This window comes from Tamandua tetradactyla, chromosome 18 (genome assembly GCF_023851605.1).
Source record: "Tamandua tetradactyla isolate mTamTet1 chromosome 18, mTamTet1.pri, whole genome shotgun sequence".
NCBI classification, from domain to species: Eukaryota; Metazoa; Chordata; class Mammalia; order Pilosa; family Myrmecophagidae; genus Tamandua; species Tamandua tetradactyla.
This window is the reverse complement of record NC_135344.1, coordinates 46,450,194-46,464,345: the sequence shown is the minus strand read 5'-3', so window position 1 is coordinate 46,464,345 and position 14,152 is coordinate 46,450,194. Positions and strand designations below refer to the sequence as shown.

Here is a 14,152-nt window from a genome sequence, read left to right as displayed (position 1 = left end):
ACCATGGATATGTTCACTGTAGCAATCTGGGTCGAATAAGAGGCTAGAAACCATACAGAAAGCTAAACAGGGAAAATTTAACAAAAATAATTATTAAATATTATAAAATATAAGGAAACTCTATATGGTACCCTAAAGCTAAGGAAAGTACCAAAGGAAGGACAAACTTGGAATGGGTTCAGACTGTTGGAGAATGTGTGGTTCAGCCCACTGGACAGCAGAGAAGTTTGCTGTTTTGGCCAGGTCATTGCTGGCCTGTAGTTGCTGGGCCAGCAATAGACAATCCTTCTGAGAGCAAGCTGAAGAACAGGCAACCAGCAACTGGCGGCAGAGGTGGGCAATCAGTGCTTATAGTGGGTGGGAATCTGCTGATTACAGGAGGGCTTGCAGAGGGAGTTAGGGTGCTTGCTGGTGGGGCATGAGGACTTCAGGGACCAGTTTTTGTGTCTAAAGAATGGCAAAAAGGTTATAGATTGTCTGAGGCCACAATGTCAATAAGCTCTACCAGATGTCACAGCCACACCTCTGATCCCTATACTAAAGTCGGAAACTTCAGGAGAGCCTCTTCCTCCTGCAGAATCCCTCTGGTGGCCTCTTGAGAAATCTTTAACATTGTGCTCACTTTAAAGGAAAAATGCTTGAAGGTATTGGTTATCACAGGAGGACATATTAGAGGGTTCGTTTGGGGCCAAAAGGCAATAAACTGATTCACATTCATACAAACATATATTCATGACCACTTGTTCATGATAAATAATTAATGCTTAAATATATGACTCATGAGGTATGATAGAAATATGACTATTTTTTACTTCCACAGTTTCCTTAGAAGGAATGTTCTGTCCTGCTTGAGAACTCCAGTAGGCACATGACTCTTCTGTTAACTCAGGCAATCATTAGTCTTATCATTCTCTTTGTCACAAACAAAATGTAATCTCAGAAATAAGGAAGTACAAGTTCACAATAGCAATTAAATCTTGATTTTATGACAAGTTTGCTACCCATTTTAAGCCCTGATCTGCCTCTGGGGGCAGTGCCAGGGGATATGGTAGGACCCTGTGCTGGGCTTTGCTTCCTTGCTAGTGGTAGTGGTATCAGCTGATTTTTTTTTTAAATATGTTTTTTATTATGAAATATAACATATATACAAAACAATAAATTTCAAAGTACATTGTAACAAGAAGTCATAGAACAGATTTCAGAGTCTCGTATGGGTTACTGTTCCACAATTTTAGGTTTTTTGTTCTAGCTGCTTCAAGACACTAGAGACAAAGAAATAGCAATATAATGATTCAGCAGTCATAATCATTTGTTAAATCCTATGTTCTCTGTTATAACTAGTTCTCCTTTGATCCTTCTCCCAATCTTTAGGGATATTTGGGCTCTGACCTTTCTAAATTTTTCATTTTGGAAGGAGGTGTCAATAATAGAGGGATAATAACAGGGGGATCGAACTGATTGATATTCTGGAGAGGCTGACCCCTCTGGGTTTCAGGGCTTATCTGGCCTGGGAACTCATCTGGACGGTGCAGTTTCTAGGAAGTAATCTTAGCACGTGAAACTTTTATAAAACTCAGAGTCCTAGGTGTTCTTTAGGGTTAACAGGAATGGCCTTGGTTGGGGTTTGGCAAACCATGGTAATTAGCAATATCTAGCTAAAGGCTCCAGAACAGTCTCTTGACTCTATTTGAACTCTCTCAGTTAGATACCTTATTTTGTTGTTTCTTTTCCTCATTTCGGTCAGGAAGGTGTTATTGATCCCATGGTGCCAAGACCAGGCTCATCCTTGGGAGTCATGTCCCATGCTGCCAGGGAGACTTTCACCCCTGGATGTTATGTTCCAAGTAGGGGAGAGGGTCATGATTTTACTTGCAGAGTTGGGCTTAGAGAGAGAGAGAGAGAGGCCACATCTGAGCAACAAAAGAAGTTTTCTGGAAGTAACTCTTAGGCGTAACTATAGGTAGGCTTAGGTTCTCTGCTACAGAAATAACCATCACAAAAACAAGCCTCAAGTTCAAGGGCTTAGCTTATTGACTTGGGAGTTCCTAATATTTCAGACAGTATCGGGGTTTCCCTGGTGGTAAAGCTTAATAGTTACATATTTTTTCTTCTGTCCTTCAAGGGACTTTGCCTGTACTTTTTCATTAACTGCCCAACATACTCTGGGATGTATGCAGGTATTATCCTAAGCTATACAGAATTACAAGCCATCATTCTCATTCTGGGCTCCTAAGGTTGGGTTGTTTAAATGAGCTATTCAGACAGGTTAAGATAAATTATGTGCCATAGAAAATTTAGGTTTTAGACAAAATAAACCTCTCTTCCTTTTATACCATACAGTAGGTGAAGTTCTAAAATACAGGCCGTGTCATCCTTACCTCTGTATTCTGAGTCACATTAGTCCTAAACTGATTGACCTCGTTCTTATCTCTATTTGAAGCCTGATCTCTTTTTCAGGTTCTTTAACAGGTTTTGTATGTAGCATTGCTGACTTTCAAAGCTGCAGAACTCCAACTCTGAGTTTGAGGTGTCAAACAGGTAACCAAATTTCCAGGGAGATAGCAGGTTATACATATATAGCATAGCATCTCAAAATCTAGAACTAATATTAACAGCTCTGTACTAAATGTGACTGTTATAAGAACTTAAAATCTAGGACCAGTTTTGTTATAAGTATTTTCTAAAATAATCCACACACTATTTGTTCTTTTATTTCTGGCTTATTTTGCACTACATAATATCCCCCAGGTACATTTCCATCATTCCATCCCTCACAACTTTGTACCTTTCTGTAGCTGCACAATATTCCTCAGTTTTCCATTCTACTTCTCAGTGTTATCCTTCAGCCACCTCCATCCATTGGGCATTATGTATAATGTCCAAAGTCAACAATCCATGTCTCACATATTCCTCACTTAGTTGTACAATCATCAGCACTCTCATTTAAAAATTTTTCATTGCAAAACAGGGCAACTCGATATTTATTTTTCTAAGGAACCATGAAACTGTCTTCCATAGCAGCTATACCAATATACATTCCAATTGGATGTATATTGTGTATATTGTGTTCCAATTTCTCCACATCTTCTCCAACATTTGTAGTTTTCTGCTTGTTTAATAGCAGCCACTCTTATAGGTGTGAGGTGGTACCTCATTGTAGTCTTGATCTGCATTTCCCTTTTAGCAAACAAAAATGACCATCACTTCATGTTTTTTAGCCGTCAGTATTTGCTTTATGGGAAAATGCCTATTCATATCTTTAGCCCATTTTATAAATGGGTTGTTTGTTCTTTTGCTGTTGAGTAGTATGATTTCTTTATGTATATAGGATATCAAACATTTATCTGCTACCTGATTTCCAAGTATTTGCTCCCATTGAATTAGCTGCCTCTTCATCTTTTTGACATAGTCTTTTGAGGCACACAAGCATTTGATTTTGAGGAGTTCCCATTTATCTGTTTTTTCTTTGTTGCTTGTGCTTTGGGTGTAGGGTTTAGGAACCTACCTCCTATTACTAGGTCTTGAAGATGTTTCCCTGTGTTTTCTCCTAGGAGTTTTCTCCTATGGCTCTTATGTTTAAGCATTTATCTACTTTGAGTTCATTTTTGTATAGGGTATAAGGTAAGGGTCCTCTTTCATTCTTTTGGCTATTGATGTAGAGTTCTCCCATGTCCATTTATTGAAAAGACTATTCTGTCCCAGTTCAGTGATTTGGTGGCCTTGTCAAAGATCAATTAACCATAGATTTGGTGGTCTATTGCCACATTCTTGATTTGATTCCGTTGGCCAATACTTCTATCTTTGTGCCAGTACCATGCTGTTTTGACCACTGTGGTTTTGTAATAAGCTTTAAAATCAGGAAGTGCTAGTTCTCCCACTTTGTTTTCCTTTTTTAGGATATTGTTAGCTACTCTGAGGTCTCTTTCCCTTCCAATTGAATTTTATAACTAGCTTTCCCAAGTCTTAAAGGTAGGTTTTTGTAATTTTGATTGATATTGCATTGAATCTGTAGGTCAATTTAGGTAGGATTGACATCCTAACTACATTTAACCTTCCTATCCATGAGCAGGGAATGTCCTTTCACCTATTTAGCTCTTCTTTGATTTCTTTTAGAAATGTTTTTGTAGTTTTCTGTATACAGGTTCTTTCATCCCTGGTTAAGTTTGTTCCCAGAGAATTGATTCTCTTAGTTGCTATTTTGAATGGAATGCTTTCCTTACTTGACTCCTCAGTTAGGTCATTGCTAGTGTACAGAAACATTACTGATTTTTGCACATTAATCTTATACCTGCCACTTTGTTGAATTTATTAGTTCAAGAAGCTTTGTCATAGATTTTTCATGTTTTTCCAAATGTAGTATCATGCCATTTGCAAATAATGAAAGTTTTATCTTCCTTTCCAATTTGCATGCCATTTATTTCTTTTTCCTGCCTGATTGTGCTAGGTAGAATTTCTAGTACAATGTTAAATAATAGTGGTGACAGAGGGCATCCTTGTTTAGTTCCCAATAGAGGGAAGGCTTTCAGTCTCTCCCTGTTGATTACAGTGCTGGTTATGGGATTTTCATATATGCTGTTTATTATATTGAGGAAGTTTCCTTTGACCTTTTGAATTGTTTTTATTGAAAAGAATGTTCAATTTTCTCTAATGCTTTTTCAGCATCAATTGAGATGATCATGTGATTTTCCCTTTTGTTTTGTTAATGTGCTGTATTACATTGATTGGTCTTGTGTTGAACCATCCTTGCATTCCTTGCATAAACCCCACTTGTTCATGGTGTATAATTCTTTTAATGTGCCATTGGATTCAATTTGCTAGTCTTTTGTGGAGAATTTTTACATCTATATTCATTAGGGAGAGTGGCCTGTAGCTTTCCTTTCTTTCCGGTTTTGGTGTTAGTGATGTTAACTTCATATAATGAGTTAGGTAGTGTTCCTTTTTCCTAAATTTTTTTAAGAGTTTGAGCAGGATTGGTGTTGGTTCTTTTTGGAATGTTTGATGAAATTGCCCTGTAATGCCTGTGGCACTGGGCTTTTCTTTGTAGGAAGATTTTTGATGACTGATTGAATCCCTTTACTTGTGATTGGTTTATTGAGATCTTCTATTTCTTCTTGAGTCAATGTAGGCTATTTGCGTTTCTAGGAATTTGTCCATTTCATCTAAGCTGTCTAGTTTGTTGGCATATAGTTGTTCATAGTATCCTCTTTTGTTTTTATTGTTTTATTTCTTCAGGTTCCATGGTAATGACCCCCTTCTTATATCTGATTTTGTTTATTTGCATCCCCTCTCTTTTTTCCATTGTCAGCCTAGCTAGGGATCCATCAATTTGACTGATTTTCTCAAAGAACCAACTTTTGGTTTCCTTGATTCTTTCTATTATTCTTTTGGTCTCCAATCCATTTAATTCTGCTTTGATGTTTGTTATTTCTCTCTTTTTTAAAAATTTCATTTGGGGTTAGTTTGCTGTTTTTTTCTGTAGTTCCTCCAGGTGAGCAGTTAAGTCATTGACTATTGCTCTTTCTTCTTTGTTAATATAGGCATTTAGGGTAATATTTTTCCCTCTCAGTGTTGCCTTTGCTGCATCCCATAAGTTCTGATATGTTGTATTCTCTTTTTCATTCACTCCAGATAGCGAATTCTCTTGCAATTCCTTCTTTGACCCACTGATGGTTTAAGAGTGCATTATTTAATCTCCATGTTTATGAAACTTCTGGTTCTTCGGTGGTTACTGACTTCTAGCTTCATTCCATTGTGGTCAGAGAAAATGCTTTGAATAATTTCAGTCTTCTTAAATTTATAAAGACCTGTTTTGTGCCCCAGTTTATGATCTATCCTGGAGAATGAGTACTAGAGAAGAATGTATATTCTTGTGTTTTGGGGTGTAATGATCTATATATGTCTGTTAGATCCAATACATATATCAAATTGTTTAAGTTTTCTATTTCCTTGGGGATCCTCTATGTGGTTGTTCTATCTATAGAGGAGAGGGTTGTATTGAAGTTTCCCACTATTATTGCTGAAACGTCTATCGCTCCCTTCAGTTTTGCCAGTGTTTGCCTCATGTACTTTTGAGCTCCTTGATTTAGGAGCATACACATTTATGAATGTTATTTCTTCTTAGTGAATTGTCCCTTGTATTACTATGTAGTGCCCTTCCTTGTCTCTTTTGATGTGTTTACATTTAAAATTTATTTTATCTGATATTAGTATAGCTATTCCTGCTTTTTTTGTTTTACAGCTTACATGGAACATCTTTTTCCATCCTTTCACAGTCAATCTTTTTGTATCCTTATGTAGATGATCCTCTTGTAAGCAGCATATAGATGGTTCATATATCTTAATCCATTCTGCCAATCTGTATGTTTTAATTGGTGAGTTTAGTTCATTAACATTCAAAGATATTACTGTAAGGGTATTTATTGAATCTACCATATTATCTTTTGGTATTTGTCAGATTTATATATATTTTTTTCCTCTTTCTCTTTTTATCCTTTACATTACCCTTTGTATTAGTATGTAAGCTGCTGGAAGGCAATATATCAGTATTGGGATGGCTTTTAAAAAGGGAATTTAATAAGTTACAAATTTACAGTTCTAAGCCCATAAAAATGTCCACACTAAGGCATCTAGGGAATGATACCTTAATTCAAGGGAGACCAATGGGTATGGAACAGCTCTGTCAGCTGGGAAGTCATGTGTCTGGCATCTTCTGGTCCTTTGCTCCTGGACTCTGTTCCTTCCAGGCTTCTGTTCCTATGGGGGTTCATTTTCCTTCTCTGGAGCTGGCTTTCATTGCTTGGCTTCCCTTGGCGCTCTCCAGGTTTCCTTGGCTCTCTTCAGATTCTGACTTGCTTAACATTTCATGGTGACATCTGCTGGGCTTCAAGAATCACCAAACATCTGTGTCTTTGTTCTCCAAGTGATAGCATCTGTGTCGTTCGGTTCTGAAGTTTCTATCAGCTCTGTTGTTTCTGAGGTTTTTCCAAGATGTTCCCTCCTTTAAAGGACTCTAGTTAATTAATACCCACCTTGAATGGGTAGAGTCACATCTCCATCTAGTCAAGTGGTCACACCACAATTGGGCTTGCCACATCTCCATGGAGTTAATCTACTCAAAAGTTCCTCCTACAATATTGAATCAGGATAAAAAGAAACAACTTCCCCCATAAGACTGAATCAGAATTTCAAAACACAGCTTTTCTGGGGTACATAATACTTTCACACTTGCACACTCTTACTGCTACAATTCAATTCTGTGCCCTCCTCCAAGACTTTCTTCTCCTGTTGTGTTTTTTTTTTTTTTTTCTTCCAGCTGACAGAACTCTTTTTAGGATTTCTTTATGGCCCATCTCTTATGGACAAATTTTCTCAGCCTTTGTCTGTCTGAAAATTTTAATCTCTCTCTCATTTTTGAAGTCAGCTTGGCTGGATAAAGAATTCTTGTCTGGAAGGCTTTCTTTTTCAGGATCTTAAATATATCATACCAGTGCCTTCTTGCCTGCATGGTGCCTGTTGAATAGTTTGAACTCAGTCTTGTATGGTTTCCCATGTATGTGTTGAGTTGCTTTTCTCTTGGTGCTTTCAGGAATTTCTAGTCCTCTTCAACATTTGACAGAGTGTTTGGCAGCCTTGGAATAGGCGCATTCAGATTTATTCTATTTGGGGTTTATTGGGCTTCTTTGGTTTGCATATTTATGTCTTTCATAAGGGTTGGGAAGTTTTCCCCCATTATTTCCTCAACTAATTTTTCTAGCCCTTTACTCTTCTCTTCTCCTCCTGGGACATGGATGACTCTTATATTTGTGTTCTTCATTTTGTTCACTGTTTTACTGAGGTCCAGTTCAAATTTTTCCTTTTTTTTTTTGTTATTTTGTACGATCAAATTCAATTCTACTGTCCTTCTGTCCACTTATTCTTTTGCTTCTTCAAATGTGTGTCTCTAGTATATTTTTAACTTGGCCTATGATATCTTTCCTCTGTGTGTTATCCACTATTTTTCTACTTATTCTTTCAAATTCTTCTCTATGCTCTTTTAGTGTCTTCTTGATATCTTTCATGTCAATAGCAAATCCATTGAATTTATTTAGTAGAGTTTATGAACATCTTTGATTAGTTGTTCCAAAGTCTGTGTCTTCTTTGGTGTTTTAATTTGGCCTTTAGGCTGGGCCATATCTACCTGCATCTTCATATGCTTTGTAATTTTCTGTTGGCTTCAAAGCATTTGACTATCTTGATAATTATTTTGAAAGTTGTCTAATGTTTTGCATTTGCTTGGGCTTGTGTTGAACGCCTCCTCTTACACTTGGTTCATGAGTAATTCCCTTTCATGGGATGCAACTCTACTTGAGGTTCTGTTTGAAGGTAGACAGATAGGCAGTTTGCCAGACTGCACTTTCTGTTTCTTCCTAGCACATGGTGCTCTTGAGCTTCCTCTTCCCCTCAGGCCCATCTGTCCCCAACCGCAGCAGCCAAGTAAGCTCAATGGAGACCTGATGCAATTTCAGCCAGATCCACTGGTCCTGGTGTATGCTGAAAGCCGCCAACTCTGGAGCTGGGGGGTAGGCAATGTGTACCTCACTGGAGATTCTGTTTGTGGCCTGATGGGACTGGTGACCTTGGGCTATGGGACTGGGTATGTCAGCTGCTCATGTCCATAGGCAAGTTGTAAATGCCTGCCGGCTAGGTATGGTGCATAGCATAGGGGCATGGAGGGATGGGGGAGTTGTGTGTGGGCATGGTGTGGGGCGCAGGCAGTACACTCACAGCTGTATGGTGTGAGTGCACTGGGCACATGGGGGGCTGGGCGCAGGTGTGCAGGGAGGCGGGATGTTTGTGCGTGGGGGGTGTGGTGCGTAGGTACATGGGGCAGGGTGTGAGGTGGGCAGGGTGTGAGGTGCGCAGGGCAAGGGTCAGAGAGTGGTGGTGTGTGTGCACTGGGCCATGGGGCAGGCTGCCGTGTGTTTGCTTCCTCATCCATGCATCCCTAGGGTTCCATGCCTCCCTATGGCAAGGGGTGTGGTAAGCTTTATGCACTAGCTGGATGGTCTATATGAGCAGGGAAAGCAAGTTTACTGGTTTCTGGTTCCCCAAGAGAGGTCTGGGCTGTGGAGCTGAGTGGGTTGATCTCTCAAGCTAGCTGCAGGGGGGCAGACACTTTCCTGTGCATGGTCTCTTGTCCCCAGTGGAGTCCTGATGGGGCTCACTTACTCTGTTGTCTGTGTCAATTCCTCAGCTTTTTCACCCCAGACCTCCCAAAATGTAGAAGACCATCTCGGGTCATTTGCACTTTGGATATTCAGCTGAGTTTTAAAGCTGGCTTTTATTTTCTGGTGAAGCATATCCACAGTTTCTTCAGAGTAGGAGCTACAGTTCTTTTGATAGTTCACCTGATCTGGCTGAATCTTTTCTATTGCAACTGTATAGGTGAACTAGATGTTCAGCTTCACCCCTCTAGATGGTCCTCATGGACAGAACTCAAGATAGTCCCTTGCTGAAGTGAGTTCCCCTACTGTGGGTCCATGTTGGTTCCCTGGGAAAGGCCCAGGCAGCCCACTCCTGAAAAATATCTGGAGTCTAGGACATGACCAGTAGCACTGCCTCATCTTCAGACTCCCCAGGTCACCATTCTGGCATTATTCTAGGGAAGCCCCACAATTTTGAGATAAGGGAGAGATGGATACCTTCTCTCCCTTGGGTATGAGAATTCCATACTGGCTTTGTCCAAATTTATTCTCCTTAGGAAATTTTTCCATCACTCTCTCTCTCTTTCCTTTCACAGTGACTAGTGAGTGGGAAGGAGGAGCCATCAAACAAGTTCTCTGTATTTCCTTTGAAAACTTGCATATGGAGGATTTAGCAGTTCATTAGGTATTTCACACTGGATATTTCACTTGGCACCTAAATGAAACTTCCATTTTAACTAGTTATGTTTGTCATGTATGACTGACTAGAGGGAGAGGTTGTTTCAAAGTTTCTAGCGTATACAGAGGTTAATGAAGGGTAAATGTAAAATACTACTGAATTAATCAAAACTTTAGTTGCAAGGACCAGAAGCAGACTCTAGGTAATCAAGGCAGAAAATTTTATTAAAAAGATATGGTAAAAAATCAAACACATTCTAAATGAGTCATTTTACAAGAAGACCAGCCTGAACTTTTCAAAATAGCCAATGTCTTGAAAAGAAAGAAAATAGGAGCCCAGAAGGGGACTGCTGTAGATAAAGAGCTATAACCAAGTGCAATGCATTGTATGAATGTTGATTACAGCTTGAACCAAAAGGGAAAAAAAAAAGGAAGGCTACAAATATACTTTTGATGACAATTGGGGAAATTTTAAATATGGACTATACATTACATTATATGATGGAATTAATTGTCTTAGATGTGATAAAGAAATCGTGGAGAGATAGGGAAACATCCTTATACTTAGAAGATGTATGCTGTAGCATTTAAAGAACCATGAAATATGCAATTTAATTTTCAAATGCTTCAAACAAAAAATATGCTTATTTGTGTGTCTCTGTGTATGTATAAATATAGAGAATTTTGAATGCGGCAAAAATTGCATCAGACAATTAGTGAATATAAGTAAAGTGAACACAGGTATTTGTGGTACAATTTTTTTTTCAATATCTCTATATCCTATTTAACAAAATGATTGGGTGGCTCAAAGAATTGTTGCCAAGGATGAAGAACCAAGCTCAAAGCTAACACTCAAAACCATTCCCAGGAAATGATCTCATGAGAAATCTACTGAGCATCTGACACTGGGATTTGTGTTACTGCCACTTTGGTGTCAAGAATTTAACTCTTCGGCCACTGCTGTTTTGTCAGAGTCTCATCCTTCTCTCTAAGTCAGTGGTTCTCAACTTGGGCTGCATACCAGAGGACCTTTAAAAAATACTGATGCCTGGTTGTCAGGCATCTATTCTCATTGGTTTGGGGTAGAGCCTGGACTCTCAGGTAATTCATATATGTAGCAAGGGCTGAGACCCATTGGAATAAATAAATGACTAATCAGATGACAAAAACTTACTTTAAGATTTTGTGCCCAAGGTTCTGATATTTTGCCTCTGTAACATTATTACTTGAATTGCTGCAGTTTTAAATGTACAATGTTTAAGAGCCTCAGCAATTAAATTGAAAGAACCAAAATATCTTCTGAAGGAAAGATTTTACATAGTCATGTGATGATTAAGGGAAAAAAAAAGGTTAAATGACCAGGCTGAATTGTAAATGGTTAGTGGTAGGATTTTCAAATAAGAGGTATCATTATTTTAAATATTTCCCATTAGAAGCTAATTGGAATGGTTGAACACACGCATATTTTAAATCAACTGAATAAGTTATTAACATGATGCTCAGTTTATGCTCCCAAAGACTGAAGGCATTAATATTTCAAGACTTTTAAATATTTTTTAAAAATGGGGAAGCAGCCAGCCTGTTTGTCTGTCCCTCCTACCTCTACCTCCCCCACTACTTTGGGGATAAAACACTAGCCAGCCTGTGTACTGCAGCCTCACTTCAGAGTCCTGGATTCTCAAAGGCCATCTCTTATTTTAGTTTCCCTTAGGGGCAGAAGTGGTACTTGAGGGAGGACTGAAGTCTCCTTTTCACTGACAGTCTATGGCTATAGTGACCAAAACCCAAAAACTTCATCAATACTCAAAATGATTTCAGAGAAGTGCAGGCTGAGAATCCTGGGGATTGCTCTGCATTCCACAGTAGGGCACAGAACATAGAATCTCTGGGGACTAGCAGTGGAGGCAGTGCAAAGGAAGGAAGCCTGGCCAGTTACAGTGGTGGAGAGGAATTAGGAAAGGGAGAGACAGAGTTGGCTGGGATGGAAGGTATAAGTAGTATGGGTCCCTGCCCCTCATGTCTCAGAACTCTTCAATACAAAAAGTGCAGCCACCTAAGGACCTTTGGAGCTCAGTGACTCCTTATTTTCCCTAAGGAGAAGTAAAATAAGGGCCTTACTTCTGTCCACTGCCAGGGCTCAGAAAGAGGAAAAGGATTCAGACATTCCTGTTTGAAAACCTGAGTAACATCATCTATAGAAATTCTATTAGATGTAGTAGGTAGGCTCAGATTTATCTTGTGTCAAATATTAGGCATATGTGTGCTGGCTAGAGTCTAGTTCCCCACCTGTCTATGAGAAAATTATTTCTGAATTATAGACAACTTACTATATGGAAATCTTGGAAGCCTACCCTGTTTTAAACAGGGGACTGCCTAGCCTAAGGATGGCCAGGAACCAGAGTGGGGCCTAGATGATTTAGAGCTGTGAGTAGGTACATCATATGGAAAGCTTTTATCAATAGTGACTGATTTCATCAAAACTCTTTGTGAAGCGTCCTGCAAAGCAGTATTTGGGAGGTTGCTTGTTCATTCATTTGTTTAATGGCTAGTATAAAGTGCAGCAAAATCAACTTCTCTTGAAAGGAAAAAAACAGAAATAATTTTGGCAGATGTGCAAATACAGCTACAGAAAACTGCAAGGAAGAAACTTTATAGAATGCTGATGAAGAAATGAGCAAAGTGAGACTTGTTTGTGCTGAAGGATATAAACAACATACAATTGTATCATCAAGAGCTTTCCCAGGATATACTGATGAATTAAATTAAAGCATCAACATTATCTAACAACAAAAACATTAACTCATCAGAGGAGGAGCAGTACAAAATGTTCTAAAGCAGCAAGAGAACTTTCTGGGATGATGGAAACATTACATATAGCTGTGCTGTCCAATGCAAAAGCCATTAGCCACATGAACTTTAAAATGTGACTAGTACAATTGAGAAACTGAATTTTTAATTTAATTTACATAGTCAGGCTAGTGGCTACTGACTGAACAGTGTTACTTCTAATGCCTTAAACCGAAGGATTAGGAGAAGGGTATGGATCTGTTAACAAATCTGTTTGCCCACTAAATAAGATTGGGAATTCCCTGCTACTTCTGGATGTAGGGGATGATCTAATCCCCTCAGAGGAGTGCAAGGGAAGGACCATTGTGGAGACCTTAATATTCCTTTCCAAATCCTGGCTTAATGCCACTGGAAGCAAAAGGGCTAGGATCTTAATCACTGGAAGGGGAAGCCTGGGGTTTAATACAGAATCAGAGGCTTAGGCTGCTCCTAGGGTCACCTGTGGATGGAGGTCACCGCTGAGGGGCTTGAAATAGTGGTGCTCATTTCCGGACCGAGTTTCCAGAGCCAGAGGGAGATTTAGAGGTGGAGGGACCCGAGGGCCCTTTCTGGGCACCTGTAGTCTGCACAGGCCCTTTCTTTTTGGGGATTAAGGTCTTGTTCTTGCTCTTGAACACTTTGCTCGGATCCAGCTTGTTCACAAAGCAGTCAGTCTCTTCTGTGAGCAGGTTTGTATTATAGGTGATGGGTTTATACATGTTGAACCATTGCTGAAAGGCAGAATTGGAAGAATATGTTTCAAAGGAGAAATGCTACTCTTGATGCCCTTTAGTAGTTCAAAAAAAAAAATAGCAGGCCTAGGGAGAAGAAGAAATGAGGCAGAGAAAGAAAAAGTTTCATAAAAAAACTGCCTTGAAAATCTATTAACACCTCCTTTAAATGAAAGTGATGACAGATCCCATCAATCCCAGACACACACTGTTTTCTGAAGTCTCACAACCTTTAAAATAAATGTAGTTTGAGAACTAAGAATCTAAGTCAACTCCCTCTGTTCTGATCTAGTGAACCCTGAGCCAAGGAGGCTAGTTCTCAAATCACTGGGAGACAGTGTTCTGTGCTAGTCACTCCCCATTCAGGTCTATGTTGGCAGCACCCTTCCTGCAGGGAAGCTTAAGGACAGAGGCCAGTGCAGGCCCTCTGCTGAGGGCAACTGCCTGGGTTGGTACTTTCTTCCCTGTTGGCTCTCTGGGCCACTGAGAGTAAAGGACAACACATCTATTGACCTTTCATTGATTGCAACTACCCCACAATGTTGATCAGGTGGATGTTATCATTATGCAACTTTCATTAACCTGTGCAATTAAATGAATGGTAAGGTTGCACTGGAGCTGAGTCCCTAATGTACTGCTTGCTCAGTCATAAGTTCTAATCATACCTGATATTCTCAAACTTGGCTGTATATGAGAATTACCTGGCATCTGTATGTGTGAAATGGTGTCAGACCT

The 14,152-nt window shown here is 39.4% G+C and overlaps 1 protein-coding gene across 5 annotated transcripts in view; it reads right to left on the bottom strand.

Annotated features, from left to right (window-relative positions):
- Positions 1-10,064: 10,064 nt before the first annotated feature.
- The window catches only part of TPGS2 (tubulin polyglutamylase complex subunit 2), a 54,970-nt gene continuing 50,882 nt past the window's right edge, over positions 10,065-14,152 (bottom strand). For all 5 annotated transcript variants that reach the window (XM_077135600.1, XM_077135602.1, XM_077135604.1 and 2 more), the window contains one exon: positions 10,065-13,417. In XM_077135600.1, coding sequence (XP_076991715.1) covers positions 13,190-13,417 — 228 coding nt within the window. In that variant the 3' untranslated portion in view covers positions 10,065-13,189. The remainder of the gene's footprint in view (positions 13,418-14,152) is intronic.